Source organism: Gallus gallus, chromosome 3 (assembly GCF_016699485.2).
Source record: "Gallus gallus isolate bGalGal1 chromosome 3, bGalGal1.mat.broiler.GRCg7b, whole genome shotgun sequence".
NCBI classification, from domain to species: Eukaryota; Metazoa; Chordata; class Aves; order Galliformes; family Phasianidae; genus Gallus; species Gallus gallus.
This window is the reverse complement of record NC_052534.1, coordinates 103,765,967-103,788,562: the sequence shown is the minus strand read 5'-3', so window position 1 is coordinate 103,788,562 and position 22,596 is coordinate 103,765,967. Positions and strand designations below refer to the sequence as shown.

The 22,596-nt window shown below is 43.3% G+C and overlaps 1 protein-coding gene across 11 annotated transcripts in view; it reads right to left on the bottom strand.

Moving 5' to 3' along the window:
* KLHL29 (kelch like family member 29) overlaps positions 1–22,596 on the bottom strand; it is a 415,168-nt gene that overhangs the window by 18,192 nt on the left and 374,380 nt on the right. For 10 of the 11 annotated variants that reach the window (XM_025149101.3, XM_015285050.4, XM_015285051.4 and 7 more), the window contains 2 exons: positions 14,602–14,795; positions 7,132–7,276 (listed from right to left, as the gene is read on the bottom strand). In XM_025149101.3, coding sequence (XP_025004869.1) covers positions 7,132–7,276; positions 14,602–14,795 — 339 coding nt within the window. The remainder of the gene's footprint in view (positions 1–7,131; positions 7,277–14,601; positions 14,796–22,596) is intronic. The other variant, XM_046939386.1, reaches the window with a different exon arrangement.

Sequence of the window (22,596 nt, the reverse complement as noted above, 5' to 3'; positions counted from 1 at the left end):
CTTCTAACCCAAGCCATTCTGTGATTCCACATCAGTGCCTCTGCTCTGTGGCATTTGTGAGGTTGGGTGCCTGGAAGCTCCAGCTGCAACACGTCTCTCTCATGATATTGGTGGCATTACAACAGCACCAAGTGGAGGGAGTACCAGCAAAGTTTGTTCATTTTGTTTGTTATTGTTATTTCCTGCTTAGTCCGAAAGATCACATCAGCCTTATCAGGAACTGTTAGAAAAGAAAAGAAGAAAGAATCTTGTCTTGTAATGTCTGGAGTTGTGAAAGAGATTTGAAGCGGCTGAATTAGCATGTTGTTTTGATTCACCAAAACTTAATATGTTCTGAGGCTGCAGACAAAGCTCTTCTCCTGCCTCACTTGTGCCTGTGTGCACAAGGAGTCACTGGTTTATTCAAAACAGATGCAGAAATGTTATTAAATATTATCAGATTGATCAACGGAATTTGCTTGGAAGATGGAAAAAAATCACAGTGTTTATTAGTGAATGAATTTCTTTCTTGCCCTCGATCTTCAGAAGGATTTAATGGAAGAGTGCAGCTTTTGCTTCACCGGGGACCGTCCCATTGAACGTTTGTGAGCTGGAGGGCAATGGATCGTTGTGCTAAGGATGCTGACGTGCCGTCACGAGCTTGTGGCTATTTGTGGCCAGTCAGCAACTAGGCTGTTATGTGTGAGAAGCTTGAGCATGGGCTGCCAGAGGTGTCAGCTTTACAATGAGATGGATAAATGAGGGTCCAGATTAGTCATGGGCAATTAGAAGGCTATCATGCCATTTCTTGGAGCAAGATTATTAGTGTGGGTGTTTTGGCCAAACTCCAGTTAGACTCTCCTGTACTCCGTGAGCACTTTCCCCTGCTAATGATCCAAAACCATTGTGTGGCATTGTTACTTGTTGCTGAAAACCAGCAATGTTTTATTCCAAAGCCCGCTGCACATCAGTAATGGCTCGAGCGCTCTGTATGTATCAGTTACGCCTTAATGCACACAGAAATCCTTCGTGTCACAAACTGCTGCAGCCATCATTGCTATTAGCCTGGTGCTTCAGTTCCCATCAGTTGTCTGCTTCGCACAGTCCCAGCCACACATCTCCTTCAGACGTGCTGCAAGATGTAGGTTTTCCCTTCTGGCCCAACTGCAAGCGCTGCGTGCTGCGAGAGTGGCGCATCTATGGGCTTGAGACGTGCATAGCCATTAAGGAGCTCTGTAATAACATCGCTGGGGAGCAGCTGCCCGCATGAGCCGTGTTCTGACCTAGCCAGCACCCCAGGTCACCACTAGCTTCACAATGAGGAAGTGAATCATCTGGGGGAGCCTGCAGCCAGTGCTGTACATCAGCAAGCAAAGGAGTCACCGTGCTTCAAGAGCAAGGGCTTATTTAGAAAGGAGAGGAAAAAAATAAAATATATCCACAAATGAACCCTGCTCTTGTTGTACTTTTCAGCCCCAGTCTAAGTTTTATTAAAGATTTCCATTCGGCAGAACCAATCTAATAAATCTTCCTGGTTAACAGAGGAGGAGGAGGAAGAAAATGCTTTTCTGGTATCTATTGGGAATTGCTGGTACTAAATTAGCTGCTCTGGAATTATTGCTGGCACCACCACGCTGCCGCCGTTCCCCTGCGGAGGATCGCTGTAGCGCACTTCTGTGTGCACGCTGCCTGCATTCCAAGCAAGCAGGATATGGAATTTTTAATGATACACTGGAATGCATTTCGTATTCTTTTTGCGTCTGGAAAAATAACCCCTTGAAGGGCACTGCAGGAAGGGACAGCCCCAACCCGCATGGGGAGGCTGCCCAACTCAGGCCCCCACATACCCTGCAAGGTGTCCAGCCAAGACAGTGGCCATGGTATTTTAGCCTGCTTTGCCCACTTGGCAGCATCTCTCAATGGGTTGATTCCAGGTCAACAAGAATTTCAGGTGTTCAAGAAACGTGGAGACGTGGCACTGAGGAATATGGTTTCATGAGCAACATTGGTGGTAGGTGGATGGCTGGAGTTGATGGTCTTAGTGGTCCTTTCCAATCTGACTGATTCTATGATTCTTACTGACTTCCATGAGGCCAGGCTCAACCTGAAAGTGGGTGCTCAGGCTGAGAGTGAGCTGGAGATCTGAGCTGTTTTATTTTTAGTTTTTCATTAAGAGTAATTTAGCTGGATATTAACACAGTTCCAATGGACCTTTCTGTTTTCACATGTGCTACGCAGGGAATACCATACACATTTATCTTCCCTGTTGTCTAAGCAATCCCACTTATCATGTAAAAGCAGTGCAGCTAAGAATAGAGGTGATACGGTCAAGATTTTCCCAGCAAATTTGGTGGTGTGTGATTCCTGTTGAGAGGAGATCAATAGCACGCGGTTAATTTTTAAGTTGTTTATGTTGCTGCTTTTAAACCATGTTTTTGTGATCCCTGCTAATGAGAGGAATGAGAAATTTGTAGACTCAGAGACTGAAGTCTGGAGGGACCTCAGCGCGCAGTCATTCGCAGTTTGTGTATAAGGCCACAGACTTTTCCCCAGGCAGCCTCTCTGTTGGGAGCACATCTAATCTTGTACAAACACCGTGGTGGTGTGCTTGGCCCTGGTGGCTCGCTGTCTGATTGCTGGTAGGGCAGTGCCTTGCTGCAAGGCTCAGATGCATAATGTCACTTTCCGGCCCTTGCAACCCACTGCGCCTTCATCTGTGAGACCAAAAGCTCTTCTGCTTGCTCCCACTGGTTGAGTCACCTCTCAGCTTTTCTTTGATAAACTCCTTAAAATTCATATAAAAATTCATATATTTTGTGTGAAAGAGAGAAGAGAAAGCTGAGAGGATCTTACCGATGCTTATAAATACCTAATGGATGGCAGTCAAGCAGATGGGACCAGGCTCTTTTTGGTGGTGCCCAGTGACAGACAGGGCAATCAGTAGAGACTGCAACACAGGAAGTTCCATATGAACACGAGGAATATCTTTACTGTGAGGGTGGCAGAGCTCTGGAGCAGGCTGCCTGGAGAGGTGGTGGAATCTCCTTCTCTGGAGCAATTCAAACCCATTTGGATGCTTTCCTGTGCAGCCTGCTCTAGGGACTAGATGTTCTCCAGAGGTCCCTTCCAGCCCCTATGGTTTGCAGTACAGCACTGCTTCCTCTTCCCAGCTTGTTCTCATTCCTCTGTTACAGCTCATATGCTACATCCAGTATTGCACTGACTTTTATCCACAGCATTGCAGTGAGAGCTCACATTGTGCAGCTCCGAGCAGCCTCTGTTATGTCCTCCTCTGTGGCTTTCTAAAGGGAGCTTGGGCAGGTGCAGCTGCAACTGTGCTTCCTAAATGCATTGCTTTGCATTTACAACACCGCTGCTAGCTTGAGACTGCCTAACTGGGACATGCAGATATTGCTCATTCTGTAATATCTGTAACCCCACCAAATGTTACACCACCTGCAACCTTACCAGGGGAGATTTTCTATTACCTGGATCGCTGGTAGAAATATTACCTAGCACTGAAGAAGATTTAATGCTTGTTGCTGATGGCCTTTCTCAATGATATCTTCTCATTAACAACTACATTTTGAGATCTGTCAGTGAAGCAGATTTAATCTCTCTAATGTGTGCCTTGTTAATTCCATGTAATACCAGCCAAATACCTGGGAGAAATCGCAGTATATTATAGCTCCACAGTTGTCTTGAGCAGCCAGGCGTGTTTTATTAAAAAACAAAACAAAGAACCCAACTCCCACCCCAAAACTGAAAGACAGAAGGTTTGCTTGACAAAGCCCTGTTTTCCAAGAAAACACACTGATTGCTGTTCATTTAATTATTAGTATCTAGTTATCTGCTGAAGAAATCCCAAATTAACCACTCTGTTATTCTGCAAAGGGCCAACATCAGGCTAAATGAGAGACCACTTAGCCTGCTCTGATTCTTTGCAAAATTAACTGCTGCACTAAAAATCCGCCTTTCTCCTTTTTCAAAACATGGGAAACACTTCGGCAGTGCCCTGATCCACCTGAATCCCCCTGAATTGTAAGAGCTATCATTCAGTTTGACATTTTGCTACTTCACCAGTCTCATCTATGAGGGTGGCTCCGAAAGTAATGTCTCCTATTTCATTATGTCGGCCTACGACATCAGAGGCAGATGTTGGTGGTATGGCAGTAGAGGTTGAACCTTCCCACCAACATCCCCTTACATTTTGTTGCCTTGTGACAGATGGCAGCAGGGGGGCAGTTGGACAGAGTAGTGTCTGACATGGAGGTGTGTATGAAGAAAGGCTGTGTCACTGAATTCCTCCATGTGGACAAAATGGCACCCATTTGCTGAACAGTTAAGGAGACCAAGCAGTGAATGTAGCACAGAGAGGCGGTAGGTGGTGCATTTCAGCAGTGGTGACAGCAACACAAAAGATAAGCCACATTCAGGACAGCCATGCACAGCTGTAACACCATGAAATGAAGAGTGTCTTAATCAGCTCATCCACATATATGGGTAATTATGATGAGGGAACTGTGTACAGAGCTGAATGTTGACCTCAGTGCATTGGAAATGATGGTGGCAATGTTGGAATATTGCAAAGATTGTGCCAGGCGGGTCCCATGGATGCTCACACAGGAACAGAAAGAACACTGTATGCCAGTTTGTTAGGACCTACTGACCCAATGAGGGAGAAGGTGACAATTTCCAGAACATATCATTGCCAGTGATGAGACATGATGTCAACACTATGAGCTGGAATCGAAACAGCAGTCCTTGGTGTGGCAGCATGAATTCCTCATCAAAGAAAAGGTTCCAGATGCAGCTCTCTGCAGGTAAAGTGATGTGCACTGTCTTCTGGGGTATGAAAGGGTTGATCTTTCTGGATTTCCTGGAACCCAGACAAACCAGCAACTCTGACTGTTACATCGCGACACTAACTAAGCTGAAGGCTGGAACTTCTGGAGTCAGGCCAGAGAAGAAGACAACCTTTCTCTTGCAACAAGATAATGCCAGATCCTGTACCAGTCTGAAGACTGTGGAACACATTGCCATGTTGACAGTCTTGGCTGGATTGTCCTACCACACCCACTGTATAATCTGGATTTGGTGCTTTCTGACTTCTGTATGTTTGGGCTGATCAAAGATGGACTGTGTGGGCAACAGTTTCCTAGCAACAAAGCCATCCCGGCAGCTGTGGAACACTGGTGCCAATTATTATGAGTGTGGCATGCAGGCTCTTGTTCATTGCTTGTAAAAATGCACAGCTTATGGTGGTGACTGTGTAGCAAAGTAGCGTTTGGTAGCTGAGAATTTGCTCTATCAAGTAGTGTGAGTGTGCTCTTTGTATATGTTGCAGTTTCCACGTGGAAATTAATAGGAGGCATTACTTTTGGAGCGACCTATGTATTTAGGACTGACTAAAATGACACATTTAAAGTGCTTTGCTTTTTCTCCTCTTGGCTCTCGGTACCCCATTGGTTCCCTCAGCTGCTTTTAGCAGCAGCCTGTTTTTAACCTATACCTTTTGTATTTGTTACTGCTAAGCTCCCATTTCCCCTATTTCTATGTATATTGATATAGTTTGTTTTTGTCGCAGCCCTCATGTCTCCTTTTGCATTTAATAATTTTAGAAATGATGCCTTTTTTTGGCATTCAGGATGCGTGTACCGAACTATTTCTGTCAGTGGTGACTATCCCATTGTAAATGTAGGTTTCCAGTCCACCATGTTGATAGTTGCTTTGGAACAAAAAAGATGTTTAAAAATGTTGCAGTTACTTTTTATTGATGGGTGCCATATTCTGCTTAAGCCAAGCCAGTCTATTGGGAACACCATTATGGCGCTGAAGCAGCAGCTAACTGTCACTGGTTATCCCTCCTTGGTCAGCCATGAGGTTTACTTTCTGCTGGGTGCAGAACAAAGCATCCCTTCATGTCAGAAACCTTTGGAAGTGGTCATGTGAGATGCTCAGCTAACATTCCCTGGCTGGAATCACCCGCAGCTAAGCAATTTCTCTTGTGGTGTGTTACAAACAGATGCCTAATTAACAGATATTTGTTATGTTTTACAGAACAGAGATGTTCAAAGAGCAGTGCATCCCTCTCTCTGGTAAGATACAGGAATGGAACAAATGCACAAAGGTCCCTCATGTTACATTTTGCTGTCTGGGGCTATAATCCCAAAATCTTGTGACTGTGGTTCTGAAGTGGTGGTGGTGATGATATTAGCTGTACTCTATCTTTTATTTCTGGTTTTCAGTCTTTGAAGAAAACGGAGACTAAAGCAGAAGATTAAACCCAAGAGGTGTTCTCCTGCTGTAGGACAGGTGTTAGAAAAGCCCCTGCATTAAGAAGTGGGGCCCTGCAGCTGCCCAATGGCACTGTCCATGCCCTCTGGACACAACCCCTCCAACCACAGCTTTGCTCAATGCCTCGAGATGCTGCTGCCATGGAAATAAATACCAAGCCCTCGCCAAGCACGTGGTGGCTGCCAGCATGACACGGATAGGTCGGCCGATCCCCAGCACGGTAACTGCTCTGTGAGGCGCTGGTGTTAAGCACTGCCTGAGAGCCGCCAGCCTCTGCCCTCTGTAATGGTAACGTAATACTTTTGAAAAGGCCTTTAAGTCCTGCCAGTACCTGTGATGGGTGCCAAGTTTTATTTTCGTCTGCCAGTTTGGGAAGTTTGTTAAACCTGTGACTGGGATCAGAGCAGTGAGCCCGAAAAGCAATCAAAGATACATAATAAATAATAATTAGTATCAGTGTGTGGTGCTTATTCAGTATTCTTTCCTTTCAGGTCTCTGTTGGCTAGTTAGCAAACAACCAATCCCACATGATGGCAGTCTAATATAGCGTGTACCGATCATCCTCCGGTTACGCATGGCAAACTGAGCGAATCAAGGTGACTGTGGTCTGCTGCAGAAGCCCAAGGCATTGCCCTCCCTTGATCCATGGTGCCTGAATACGAGGAGATGCAAGAACCACAGCAGGGTGCTGGAAGAGCACTTTGGAAAATGCTGCGACCCTAAACACAAGAAAGAGGAAAATCCCCAGACGGTACTCACCTTTCCCCTTTCCCCTTCGCTATTAGGCAGTATTAGATTATTTAGCAGCAGAAAAAATTAAGGCACTGGTAATTCAATTTGAAGGGTTTTTCTCACCTGCAGAACTGCCTGGAGTGGTTCATGTTGGGACCTGCTTTAATATTGCCTTTCTCTGGGTCATAGATGGTGGTTGCTCGTGCATAAGCTCCTCCAAGAATAAAGATGAACCCATTGAGAGTGACTGCAGGAGCATATTTGTTATCTGTCAATGGAAAGCAACACTGAGATCAGTTTTAGGCTCAGGTTTGGAGACTGTTTTTTATTTATACATTCCCCTTATTTATAGATAAGTCACGTTTCTCTAAACCTCCAAGGCTAGGGAAAGAAAAATGAGGAAATCTTTCCTCTTTTTGTTCTTCTCCCTCAAAGTTCTCAAAGGCACTTTTAAAGTTCATCAGTCCTTCATTCCCCAGTACACACCTCCCTCTAAACTGGGAAAGTACAATTATCCTCTCGCAAAGCCGAACGGAATCACTGTGAAAGCACCACTCTTACATATGAAATTAAGATGTCAAGTTGTTTCAGAATTTTGAATTGCTGCAAATTTTAACCCAGATGCTTCCTAAGCAGCTAAGTACAGAAGAATCCCACAGTGCAGAGTCCCACTTAATAATATTCAAGAGTTGATTCTCCTTTGTATTCTACTTCTGCTCATGGGAAGGTCACCCACACAATCCAGAAGATTTTCTGAGACCCGACTTTTTCTCCTCTTCATCTGTCTCATAAATTCACCTGCATTTCTCTGTTTAGATGTGAGAAGTATCTCCAAACAGTCCTGTACATTAGCAATGAACCATGTGAAGCTGAGATGTGAAATTAAGGAAGTGCCTTATCCTAAGCTCAATCAGAATTTCCAAGGATGCTTTAAAACTTCTGTGTTAGCGGAAGCATTATTAGAAAAACTGGTAGAACTAAGCATAATTTATCAAATAAAATCCTTGTAATTTAATTAGTTGACTTGTCCCGTATGCTGCTATCACGCCATATGCACGTTATTAACCATGAGCCAGTTGGGCTGAAATTTCTCATGATGGTGTCTGTCTTAATGCGATACAGTTTTTTTTCCATCAGCATTTCAGTGAAACCAATCAGCAGTGTCTGGGAACAAAAGATGGGAGAGTACATTGCTTCGTAAGAGTGAAAATATGTCTCACAATTAGTTCTCTAAAAAGGAAGCCCTTCGGAGCAGGCATTTCCTGGACGGTTGTCCTAGTGTTAGGGGACACATCCTTTGGTTTTCCTATATAAATTCTCTGTAAGTAGCTACATAAAGCTTCTCCAAAATATGCAGATAGGTGTATGCTCAGTAAAGGGCAATTCTCTTGCATCACCAGTGGGGAATCAGCTTGAATGCAGTGCTGCTGGTCAGGGATGGGGCATGCAGGACAACATGCCTGGAAAGGAGGGCCCCATCCTTACAGTGCTTTCACTGCTAACAGCCTCCATGTAGCACACCAAGGGCTCTGAGTGTTCCTCCCAGGTCTGGGATCTTCTGACTGCTCCCTTTTAAAAACAACAAAAGGAGTGGACTCAAACCAGCCCTGGTGGCTTTACTTTTGGCATTTTCTTACCTCTTGCCTGGCTGGCATTGTAACCCTGAGGTACTTTTATAACCATCTGATTCCATTAAATATTTAACGAGAGATTTAATTTGACCAGAGTTAAGCAAAAACTGCTGGACGTGTCCAGAAGAGTGGTAATTTCCTTAACTGGGGTTTGAACTTACTAAACTGGAAGGGAAATAACATAATAGTTTTGTGGTGTTCTTCTGTTCCAGCTTGGCTGTGGTGTGGTCTGGTTTGGTTCTGGGGGAGGTGTGGGGCTGCAGCACCCGGCAGCACAGACAAAACACGTTATGGGGTAAGCTGGGCTCCTATTACGCTCAGTATCTACAGGCATATGTCAAAAAACACAGATGCATTAGGAAAATGTCACTGATCCTTGGGAACAGATGGGAAGAAACTAATTCATCCAGAAAATAGAACAAGGAGTATTCAGTTTCTTCTCGGTGCCACTAAGCCACTATAATTCATCAGAAAGACTTATCTGTCCTAACAACCCGTCTTGCATCCCTTTCCAAATCAGACTTGCATATGTGACATTTTTTCCAGCTAAGACACTCATCAGAAATTCTCCATATTTAATTATCACATTCTCTGGGCTGTTTTCCCCTCCTCCCACCAGCACTATTTTGCAGGAGAACAAAACTATCGCATTAAAAAAAGAAAGAAAAGAGCTCAGAACTCAACTCCCAAATCTCACAGGGAAATTATTTGGGGCTCCCTCAAGGCAGAAACAGCGATTTCTCAGGAGACTGAATCACTGACTGCACGTTCCTTTTTGTCAAAGTAAAAGAGGGAAACCCCCTTGGTTATTTTTATAGTGACAATTTTTTTTTTCTCTTCAAATAAGCAGACTGATTCGCTTCTTCTTTCTTCTTTTGAGGGGCAATCGTGCCTGATTCTCATCAATTTTTCAAGACTCCGTCTATCTGTTGTCTTTTTAGTACTTCTGGCTTTAGCCGAAATTTCATAAATTGGTATAAAGTGAGCCTGGGACTGAGACACAGGGACATCTCTGCTGCTTCTTTCAGGAAGGGAGAAATCCATAGCGTCCTCATCCTGACGTAGATATGGCAGAAAGACACAAGGGACACCCCTCCAGACATGGGTAAAGGGAAAGCAGTGTCTTCTACTTCTCTTTTGTTACCATGGAGGCCATAAGTTTATACAGATACGGGGAGCTTGGAATCTGCCAACTAAGTGTGGATGGCCACCTTCAGTCTGCAACCTTACTTCACCTCACCACCCTTCCCTTGTTGTCCTTTCCGGGGCTTGGTAACCTTGTGGAAGTACCCAGAATGCTCCAGCTTTGGTCACTGATGGTGATAATCATAATAATGCAAGGTGCTGGGGGACCCTCATTTAGCAAAAGCATGTTTTTGGTCAATGCTTTTGGGTGTCACGTCAGCTCCTATGGGCCAGAGGACAGGGAATATGGGAACTGAGGCTTTGGAGATGCAATCTCCTTTAACATCCAAAATTCAAATGCTGGGGTTGTCAGACACAACAATCTACTTCAGGCTGGAAAATCTTAAATGAGATTTGTCCAAGACAGCAAGCATTCTTGAGATTAAAAGGCAGAGTAAATGTAAAGGAAATAATAGATAAAAGATACTCTTCTCTCCAAGTGGATAATATCGTAACATCATTCTCTTTTGCTGTTGCTGTAGGAAAATAGGTAAGTATTTCTATTCTTCTCGAGACGGGTCATTGCAGGAAGGGGTATGCACTCAAAGACAATCCTTGAGCTGTAGGTGCACTTCACATGGGGTTTATAATTTAACCTGCCAGTGTGCTCAATTTGTAACAACAGCATGCTGTCTGTGATGTGTTTTGTGTCTCTCGGATCTCTTGGTACGTTACGTGGTCAATTACCATAGTTCTGCTTTCCTCTCCATGACTGCTTAAAGATCTTTTGTTGCCTTCCAGTAAAGCACACCGTCAGAGGCAGAAGTGTCATGAAAACAAATGGCAGCAGCGCTCCATCTAGAAACAGGTTATGAAACCAAACCAGCCAAACGTTTTTAGCAGGAGGAAGAAATGCCAACGGGCCACCAGTCCTGACACGGCTCCAACCAGAGGTGTCCCTGCAGGCACAGGCAGCTGCAGGAGGACATCAATTCACATGGTGAAGCACACTGGAGAAAGGAGACTCGTTAACAGAAACTAAATCTGCTTTTAATAGTAAGTGTCTCTTCCCATCCCTGAACGCTATGCAGACAAGCTCAAGAATGGCACAGCTGTGGATAAGACTGTGTCCCGCAGCAGCCGTGAGACTGCGATCTGATCCTCCACATAGCCTGGGAGGCTGAGGTGCAGATATTGCAATTAGCAGCAAGGTCTTGGATGTCATCAGCCTTTCTGGCACGGGGCTGTCATTGTGGGGGAGGGATGTCTGCACTCTCTGGATTGAGGACACAGGAGACAGCAGGTTGAGGAATGCCCTGATGGGCAAGTGTGCTCCATGGAAGGGCCTGGTGGGCCTATCTCTGGGGTGGAATGGGGGAATGATTGATTATGTGTTTTAACCAAACTTAAGATGTCAAACAGAGCAATAGAAATGTACAGACGCTGCTAACACCGTTTTCCATATATTTCTTGCATTCTTAGCTCTGTGTTGTCCCATTTCGGTTGGATAGTGAATAGTATGGGGAAGAACTGGACACTTGGGTTAGAAACCAGAAATACTCGTAGATCTTTGCCCTGTGTGTTCCCATAGTTTTCAGTAGGTTTTAAAATTTAGTAGTGTCAATGAAGAACCACCGTTTTAAAAAAAATTCAGAAGCACTAATCAAAACTTGTAATTACACCAGTTCAGATACAGACTGCTCAGAGTATCAACAAAGGTGTATTTTAGTGCCTTGATATGAAGGCACAACATGAACTAAGATGCAGTGACAAGATAATTAGGCTTACTTACAATCACTGGCTTCAGTATGCCTACAGCTATCTTCCTAAATAGGACCAAACTTAGGAAGCTGGGTAAGAAATGTATTTTTAGCAGAGTCAGCCAATGGCCTAGGTGCAGAAAGGCAGGCACTACAAGGACGTAGCCTGGGCTCACGTACTGTTGTAGGACTTTGGCTCAACAGCAACGAAGTTCTAACAGCTCCAAATGCAAGATGAGGTGTGCATGGTGGCTTACCAGAAACGTGCAGTGGGAAAGACCTGGGATGCTCCACTGTCTGAGTAACATTGAGCTGTGGGCTGTGTGTCTGAATGAACATCTGCTGGTTTCAAAGACGGGGAGAACAGAAGTGGGGCAAAGAATGGGGAGCTGAGGAAGCCTCCTCTCCAAACACAGATACATGTAACCAAAGCCTGTTTCCATTTGCAGCATTCATGCATAATGTTTGGTGAGCCAAGTTTCATACCTACTGCTTACAGGTGTTCCAACACCTCATGGCAAGCATAGGCTACAAACAAATGGAAACTGGGGCTGAATTCAATGCTTATTCATAGGAGAAAGGCAGGCAGAAGAGGGTGGGGGCTGAGCTAAGTAGATGAGCTACTGGTCCCTACTCCATACCTCTGAACAGACAGGATTTCAGTATCCAGTCTGCTTTAGCCCTATTAATATTATCCTAAAATGACCCTTTCCCTTGCCATGGTTGATGCCAGCACTTCCTTGGGTGCTGGGTCCAATCACGTGCCATGCTGCATTCAGCTCACTGACATTTGCAAAATACCACAGTGACTTGAGCAGGTAACACCAGCCTAAAGATCTCCAGAGACCTCAGGTGCTTTCAACACCTGCATTCAGCTCTTTGGGGATACTCTGCAAGCACAGGTGATACTCTGCTTCTTGTAGATCTGGTGGAATAAAGAAGCATTCCAGTATTCCCAAAGCATTTTTAGAGAAGAAGAAGAATCACATCAGCTCACTTTTCCGGATATTCTCCACTGGGTCTCCACTTCCCCCACGTTTTACTTTATTTGCAAATAATCTGGCATTACACATTTCCCAACAAAGATACACAGCAACTCCACATTTCATCACATTTTTTAGACCTTCAACTTAACTAATTAACTCTATTTACACCAAGAAAACAGAAGCATTGTCTTTTAACTTCACTTCTGTGTATTTTTGTTAGGAAATGATAGCACACATCTGCTATATCAATTGGTGACAAACCCACCTCTGGATGGTTTGGATGATTTTTCCAAGCACGCGTGGTGCTGATGCCTGCTAGACAGTATAATGAGTGCAGGGAATGATTGCTTAGCTCTGTGGCTGGCACTTGTACTATCTTGGTAAGGAAAAGGAACGCTTCTTTGCATAATGCATTCATTTTTGCAGTACGCTCTGAGAACTGGAAAACCTCATACTGTCAGTCAGTGGATTAAATGAACAGTGGCAGCTGTAGCTTTGTGATGGAAAAAGCCAGGAAATAGGTTTGTTTGCACTGTTGTATTACATAAACATGACTTTTGCCGGTTAACGCCCTCCCGCTGGGCGCTTCATGCTGCATCATATGCATGTCATGTTATGTTAGGCTGGACACAAACAGCAGCAAGGGAGTTGGAAAGCAGCAGTGCTGCCTTTGCGGGGGAGGCTCCAGCTGTGGCCACACCAATGCCTCGTGACTCCTTTTACTAGGAAACCTTGAGAAGAGAGTCATAATAATAGTAACAAGCTTCTTTTAGCTTTCTAAATGTGCTTAGGCCATGCCTGAATGCCTCATAGCTGTATGTGTCATTTATTACTTCCTACTCATACTTGGTCTACAGGGCTGAACACTCAGACCAGGACTTGTTATTTGTCATGACACTAGGGCAAGAGGGAATGGCCTCAAGTGGCATCAGGGGAGGTTTGGGTTGGATATTAGGATGAATTTCTTCTCAGAAAGAATGGTTGGGTGCTGGAACAGGCTGGTGGAGTCACCATCCCTGGCAGTGTTAAGGAGAGGGTAGATGCGGTACTTACGGACATGGCTTAGTGGGCAGTACTGATGGCAGGTCGATGGTTGGACTAGATGATCTTAGAAGTCTTTTCCAACCTTAATGATTCTATGATTCTATGATGTTTCAGCACGACTAAGAGGTTTGGGACACAGAAGCAAGCCACCTCCAAGCAGCTTCTCTGTAATGACTGCTTAAGTGCTGCTTCTTTGGGTGTTTCAGCACATCCAGATGGAAAGCTGCCTACAGCCATCCATCCAGCACAGAGCACGTGCTCCTGGCGGCTGCTACCTGCAGGAATGTCCTTGTGAGGCTGAATGCTAAACCTCGCTTCCAAAAGCAGCCTCAGCTCTTAGGGTGCAAGTTGGCACAGAAAGCAAATAAACTGCAATCTTCTAAGCACTACTATCATTTTGGAAATTTGCACATCTGAAGTTGGCTGGTGTAGTGGAAAATCTGGCCTCTCATCTTGCCCTTTTTCTGTAAAATAGAGCATCTTGCTCTATCCTGTGAAATGTTCAGAGAGCTCTAGGGCATCACATACTAATAAACGCAGTTTTAATAATCTACATGTCTTGGAGAATTCAGACTCAGAGCCTGTATGCTTTTTGACACCACTGCTATATCCCAGTTAAGAATGACCACCTCTTGCTACAGGACAGGAATCATTTTAACAAGCACATGAGTAATAATCCAATAACCGAGCAGTGCTTTTTAAAGCATGGAGCAACACATGATGCTAGGATAAAGTTTCACTGCACTTCACAGTTTTTTTGGATCTAAAATTACTAGTTGTCCATACCTAATAACTGCTTTCCTTTCTCCTCTACTTTGAACTCATCACTTCTAGCTGATAACTAGCTGTATTAATGAGTGACAATTGACTTCACTGAAGATCCAGATAATTGCCTCTCTGGTATAAAATGCATGCATTCCTGCCAATCTGCTACAAACACATCCCCCTCCCCACAACCCATTTGCTTTCTGCAAAGGCATTAAAATACCTGAAGCACAGAGATTTCTGTCATAATATGGGTTTACTCTGACAATACAATTCCCTTACCGATCATGGGAGACTCTATAAAACTCCATGAATTAGTCTGAGGGATGTAGGACTGCAAGACCCCCGCAGCTCGGCCGGCTTCGTTCACCCCACCGAAGACGTAGATCTTCCCACCACAGACAGTAGCAGCAGCCGAGTGCACAGCTTTAGGCAGAGGAGCGATGGTCTCCCACTGGTTGGTGATGGTATCATACCTACAACAACAACGTCAGAGTGAGCTGCAATGATGCAGCGTCAGTTGAAGGCAAGATAGACAGGCAGAGAAAGCGGGCTGGAGTGAAACAGAAAGGCAGCTTGACAAGCTGGAGAAAAGCAGAGGTGGAAATGTATTTTTTAACATCATACAAATTCAACGACTTGGTAAATAGTGTAATTAATGCCTTTTCTGAGCTTTTAAAACATTGATAAAAGCACAGAGAAAGCTAGTTCTATTTTCCGTTCATGCCTCTCAAATCTCATTTTAGTCCAAGCTAAAGAGACTCAGGACATCTTTGTTAAGATGTCTTCCACTAATTAATTTCTATTAATGACTGTACAATGAGATTATTCTTGCAAATCAGTGCAGTGATATCCAATAGCAACCGCAGGCAGGCAACTGTTAATATACTTCAGTTGTTCAGCTCGCGGAACAGATCTCACCTGCACTATAATGCGACACGATAGCTCTTTTTCCTCCAGTTAACTGACCAACGGGGCACATTTTGTGCCAGAGTGAGTTGCCTCCATTTAATTTCCATTGTGCAAACCATGTGCCTCATTGCAGGATGCTGCAAATCTTAATGCCAGGATAAGATTTTACCAGCGCGTCTATATTTGACATGAAGCAAACAGAAAGAGTGTGTATGGAAGTGCTAAATTAGTTTTAAGGTCATCATTATCTGATTTAATTAAGCCATTGACCATAAGGGATACGCAGTTAATAATCCATGGATAAAGATTCATTTTAGACAATGTCACAAGTACAGACGTCAATTTTTTTTTTTCTTAAAGATAATGTGGCAGGGATCCAAATAGCTGCTCTAAAATGAGTCTTGGAGACAGTGGAAAATAATGTGATTCTTCGGCTTCAATATTTCCATGTAATGGCACATTCAGTCAACTAGGACTTTCCTGAGTAGCGATTACTCAAAATTGCATCCTGCAAAAACAGAAGCCCTCATCACCCATTTAGGGCTTTTGTTCTTAGTATTGGTAAAATGCAATATGCAAACATTAAATGAATCCACGGCCATGAATCCATCTCTAGGAAACGATTTCATGTCTGGGGAATTCTCCCTTTGTAACATGTCCCTCGAATCCTCACTGTCCAAAGTTGGGGAAAGTACAAGTGGCAAAAGGGATATAACTAGTGGAAATAGTACAAGCTAATGTGCTTAATGAAAATGCATTAATGAGTTTCCAAGTAATATCGCTGAAAGTAATTAACATACTCATAAATGAAGGAAAAGCAAGAGGGAGGAAAACTTGAACTGAAAAAAAATGGGCAAAGTCCCTTATAATGAGTGTGGAGAACTGCATTTTACTATGCTCTAAATTAGTTACTGAGAAATTAAATTCATCTACAACAAAGTGATCAAAGGACAGAAAAATAATGAGATCAAACAACACGGTGCTGGGAACGTTCAAGAGGACAAACCTATATTGGGCTGATTCATAAAGTTTGGTACCAAAGCAGAGACGACTGATGCATGTTTGACTACACAAACAGCTCTTCCAGGGAAAGCACCATGTGCTGCATCTCTTGCATTGGCCCACAGCAAAATTGGCAGAATGTCACACTAAATGAAGAGTTTCATACGCTGATTTTTGGTTACACTTTGCCAACTCATCTACTGCAGTGTTTTGGGTTTGGTAATTCAAAGAAAATTTTTTGGTGTGCTGTTATATATTAAAACTGGTTAAGAAATTGATTAAGTTGGTTAGAAATTTGGCCTTGACCGCTGTCTTCAAGACAGGCACGTTACTGTTAATGAATTTCTGACCATTCCAATAAATTTTCAGACGAATATATATCCTTCAGATTTGATGGGGGGTTGGATGTGGTCGAGGCTCATGTCTACAGAGATACTAGCAAAAGATTCAAACTGCAAAAACAACAGTTCCTTCTCTGACGAATTTCACTGTGGGGCCCTCAGGCCTCCTACATCCCATTTTTCACTCACTTTCACCAGTTATGCTCTACAGTGACAGAACTGATCTTTCTGTTTCCTGCTCTCTTTCACCTGCCGCCGGGAAATCAAAATTGACTGGTTTCACCTCATCTGCTGAAAGCCAAAGGCTGCAAGTCTATGGGACACAGCTGCAAGTGGGGCAGCTTAACACAATGCTCATCTTGAGTGTCCTTTGGTTTCAAAAGTCTGAAACCATAAAGCAGGTGGAAGACGATTCTCATCCAGCCAACACCACCACCCAACCTGGGTTTTACGCAGGCTGCTCAATGAAACAATCCCCTTAAGTGCTAAACTTACTCCTGCTGTTGAAAAAGAGAAGGAAGTGCCTTCACGGCTTCTTGGTATCCAATCTCAGTCTGCTCACCAGGACCTTCCATCCACTGGATCTCTCTGGTTCATGACCTCCTGGCAAAACTGCAGACCTGATTTCTAGCCTGTTTTACTTCAGGTCTCACCCACTTGACCGTCTTTTTTTTCTGATAGATTATAAAAATATCTGCTATCAAAACTCTCTCTTTCATGTATGGAGTTGCAGAAGGTAATAAAGTGACCTCTTCACCTTCTATAGGACAAACTAAGTAGTGTAAGCTCTTTAAGTCTTCCTCCACAAGGCAGATTTCTATCTTTCAAATCAACTCTTGATGTGTTTACACAGGGATTGGCACTGGATTAACTTAATTGGTTTAGAAATGAATAAAGTTTAATATTCACAACCTTTGTAAGAACTGGAAACAACTTCAAGCACTTTGCCTCTCTGCCCTCTGCTCCTTCCCTTCTCTGTTCCGCCTCCAGTGTTGCCGTCATTGGGGCTGGTGAGGCTCTTTGGCTCCTTGAATGCTGCTCAAAGGCCAGCAGGGAGGGAACTGATTTAAAAAAATAATCACTTTGATCTCTTTCCATTAGTCAAGCTTTGCATTTGATTCCCCTGTTTGAAGACATAGATGGAGACTTAATGGGGGCTGGCTTTGAGCCATGCCAAAGTTTTTCTTCCTTCTCCTCCAATGCTCCCTCTAGTCTCAGTGTGTCCACTCCTGTCCTTGGCTAAGGGCCTACAAAGCCCATCCAATTTGCTGAACTTGAAACTTCAAGGACGTTTCCCTTCATGTTACAGACTCCTGGTTTTGCAGTCCCTGCATGCTATGGATTGTGTTGTCTCACTTGACCCTTGTGCAGGCGCTATGCTCTGCTTTATGTTTTATTTATATACTCCCGATATGGCAAATGATCTGAACCCAGCAGAAAAAGCAGCCCAGGTGTGAAGAAAACACACTCAGAAATAACCTTGCTACTTTTCAAAACTCTCCAAGCTCAGAATTTCATCTGTGGGCTTGGATCCTCCTTTTGCTTCACTCCTTCGGTTTAGCACCTCCTCTCTTCTGTCTTCCCCTCTGACCTTGATACTAACAACAGAAAAGCCCTTCACTTCAATCTGTGCCACATGCTTCCTTGCCCAGTTGACTTTTGATCTCTTCAGTATCTGAAAATAGTACTTTTTCCCCCAAGAGTCTCTTAATTTCTCTCCTTCTAGGTTAAACAGTATCTTCATTTACTCCTTATAAAGTCCTTGCATCATGGTCAGTAGCTTACAGACATGCACTCTCCAGTTTCTTATATATTATTTAATTCTGTTTGCAGGAAAGCTGCTATTCAAAATGAAGCTGTGCAGTGTCATATTGATCTGCTCTTCAGATGATTCACATGTTGTTTAAAACTGTACTAATGGTTTACTATTTTTTGCCTTTTTTGTATTCTTTTGATTGTTCTGAAGAGCTTAAGAAACTATTCTTGCACAAGGCTATATATTTAATTTTCTTAAGACATCAATAAAACAGTGGGTTCTGAAGCAGTTTATAAAGCTTATAAGGCTTATTTTTTACATTGAATTTTTTAGACTGTCTTCCAAGTATACACTGCCAGCTGAAGTAATCTCCCAGTTTTAGACAACCCTATTGTAAAAGTGCTGTCAGGTCAAGGGGATTCATCTTCTTCTGTCCTTCAAACAGATAATAACCACAAAGCACCCACATTTCCACACTTTTAGTCACATACATTGTCTTGTAAGCATAAGCAGTCTTCTCGCCTCTCAAATTGCATATATTACAAGGCCCATCCATTATCTAAAATCCTACTTCGTGGATCCACTTCATTTCTCCGCCTCCCAACTCAAGTCATATCTCAGAAGGAGACAGAAAGTGTAATACTCTCTTGCCTAATACCTAATGACTCGCTCCCTGTCACACAGAAATTTGCCACAGGGGCTTGATTGAGAACTGCAGTCACACCGTTATTTTCCTAAACAGCCATTCCAAAAACATAACTCTCCCTGAATGTATACCCATGTATATTCACAAAAATGGGCTTATAAGTCAGCCAGACTGGCAGATGCACATTGTTTTAAGATGAGTAATAGAAGATTCCTACCTGTCTGTTTATGATAGTCCTGTAATATAGAACTTCACTGCCTCTTAACAGATCGATAAAGGGTAAAAAAAAACTTAACTATATTGAAGTTGATGGGAAGACACCCACTGATTTAAGTGGCACCAGCATTCCTTGTTGAGGCTGCACCCTTCAGCATCAATGACACAAGTGAGAGTACAGACAGACGAGCTCAGGAGTAAAAAGAAAGCAAAATGTTGCTGGTAAAGATAAGACGTATGTGCATGAAAGGAGGTGGTAGATGGCCCAGAGGATGTCCAGTGCGTTGCTCTTCTCACTGGCGGCACAATCCAGGACCGTATCATTCACCAGGCCTGGCTAAATCCCCATAACTGTACTGGGGTGGATAACAGGACGGTGATGGCCCATTTGGGATGAAAAACAATCAAAAGGAGGCCGTGGCCTTGAAATTCAACACTGAGGGACGAAATCCGCAAAGGTCAATGTAGCTTTCTCCATCACATAACCTGGAGTGTGTGAACATGTCACTTTATTGTTATTTTAATATAGTGCTTTTGTAAGGCCTGCTGGAATGACAGAGAGGTTCCCCTCCAGAGTGATGGAAAAGGAACACAGAACACTATGCTGGAAGGGATCCATCAGGATCATTAAGTTCAACTCCTGGCTCCACAAAGGACTACTCAAAAATCTCAGTGTCCCATCCAAAACCCCAGCACAATAGTCAAAGAGGAATATTCAGCCCACACAGAAATATGAGGGAGAAGGCCAGCTCCTTGTAGCTCTCATTGGGGTGAAAAAAGAGAGGGCAAAGTCAAGAGGTGAGTATGAACTCTGCATACAACAACAGAAAACTGAGCAATTACAGTGATGATATTCTGTATGTTAATGCTTTGTTTTGTTTTTTCAAAGTACCAACTCCAAAGTCAGATGGCGTCTCTGCTGGCAAAAGTGAATACAGTGATTCCCATTCTTCAATTACTGAACACTCAAAAAAAAATTGGCTGCCTGGTCCAAAAGGGGACTGCTTTTGTCTGAAAAGGCATGAGTTTGCTCAGTGCAGCTATGAAGATTATCTTTTTCTCACCTGCATTTCTACAGCAGACCCCTGAAACATCCTTTTCAAAACACATGGCTTCAGCAATGGCTTGTTTGCTTCTGTAATTCCCCACTGTCGTACAAAGAATAAGAAAGGAAACATCCAAAAAGCTCTCTCATTTCTTGGCATAACCCAAAAGAGGCCATGTTGCACTTTTTCCATGGCTGCATTTCACAAGTCACTTTATAGACAATAGCAGATTAATTATAACCACAGGCTTAGCAAATCCCCATGACAAGACATCCTTATTGTGGTAGAGACAGTGTGCACTGAAATGATAGGGAGGAAATCTACTACCTTCCTACATAAAAGTCTCTTGGTGGGGTGGTTACAAGCGCAAGCTAGCAGGGCTGCTCACACTGAACTGTGCTGGGAATGCCAAGGGCCTGAGTGTAACTTTGCAGAGTGCAATGTCATTTGTGGCAAGGGCTTGGGTGACGGCGGCGATAGGGAAAGAGAGGGGGCAACTTGGCTCCATCTGGGGTGTATTCAGCTGGCCAACACTATGGATGCTTTGCTAAAGAAGTGAGGCCATGAGAATTAGAGCAGAGAAAGAAATAAGACTCTGGGAAAAATGAAAAGGAAGACTTTAATGAAGGACATTTATCAAGACATCTCTCTGTGGTAGCATTATTTAGATGTTGCTCTGTATCAAGAGATGGAATGGAAGACTGTTTCTCTCTCCTGAGCTTGATTTTTCCCATGTTCAAGACAACACTTCTCTTAGCTAAAGATTTCCCAACTTACATTACGAGACAAATGCCTTCAGAAATCAAAAAAAAAATCTGCATAAAACAGTGAGATTTTCTTCAAAGCACGTCCTAAGGGCAGTGCCCACCTTAAACTCAGAGTAAAGAGTGAAGCAACCCTCACGTGTTGCATTCACTGCTACTATTTGTTATTTATTCATTCTTTGCTGCCTGCATTTCCCTGGCTTGCTGAGAGCATCACCAAAGTCAGCTGCCCATGCCTGGGCTGGGAGGGAATGTTACCTGCAGACCTCGTCCCTCAGCACATGTCCTTTCCAGTGGCTGTTTTGTCATATCCTTCCCTCCTTGATAAAGTAGCATTGGAACTGTGAAGACTGAGAAACACAAAACTAAGGGCGTATGTGAACAGTGATCACTCAGCACCAGATAGACCTTCCTGGCCATACATAAGACAGGTACCATCTGCTCTCTGTCTGCTTGCCTCATCCTTTACAATTTCCAGACCTGCAGCCAGTGTCTTACAGAGATGTTTTCCTTCTGTAGCCTTCAATAATTCCACAAACTGGCCTCTCCCAAGCACAGAACTATGCAGAAATCCTTTGGAAAAAAATAAAACAAAATAAAATAAAATAATCATACGATTGTGCCAAAAAATAGATATAAAGAAGGAAACTTCTGGACATCTCCTAATTTCCCGAGTGCCTGACACTGAAACATGACAAAGCTTCTTTCTGGATAGGGTTTGGTATCCAGCATTTGTAATACAGACTAAAGAAGAACCCAAACACAAAACCCTCAATCTCTGCATAAATGGAATATAAATGTTGCAACCTCCAAACACAGAAATAACAGAGAGCACCTTTTATTCTACTGTTTTGAAAAATACTCTTTTTTTTTTCTTTGCATACCCCTTTTTGGATTCTCTGTTAAGGCGACGTGTACTGGGAGCCGCCTGCCTCAAAATATTGCTGAAGAAGTATTCAAATTCAGCACTTAAAAGTGACTGAAAGACCGAAAGCTCATATTTTTGGCTGCCAGATTCAATAAGAGAAAAAAATCACAAAAATGTTATTACCCATCTATTGTCACAGTGCACTTCTATGTGTTTGGGTAAGGCCAGGGATGTATGGATCTTTCTGGAATGGAATATTCTTATACTGCATTTCAGTATTTCAGTGGTTTCTATTTTTTAACAAGAACATTGGTATGCACAGAAGTTATGTTTTTATTGAATGTTGTGTTTGACATGGTATTAGTTTTGGAACTCTGTAAAATCATTCTTCTGTGCTTCTGTCCCTTCCTTTTTTTTTTTTTTAAGCTTTGTGTGAGAGCAGGAAATACCTGGATTCCTCTTGAAAAGAGAAGCCTCCATTCTCTTCCATCTCTATCCAGCCTCACTCAGCCAGGAATTCAAACCTGTTTCCATTTACTGCTTGTTTTACTCTGAGCTTAGCAGGTCCCAGCTCCAGGCCAGGAGCATCAAAGGCAGGGCCTTCCCTCCAGCCAGGTCAGAGCTGAAATGCTTTACCAGGAGGGTGCAGAAATGAAATTTACTTTGCTGTCGTTTTTCTTAGTTAAAAAAAACCAAACCAACAACAAGCAAAAGGATTTTTGAGGT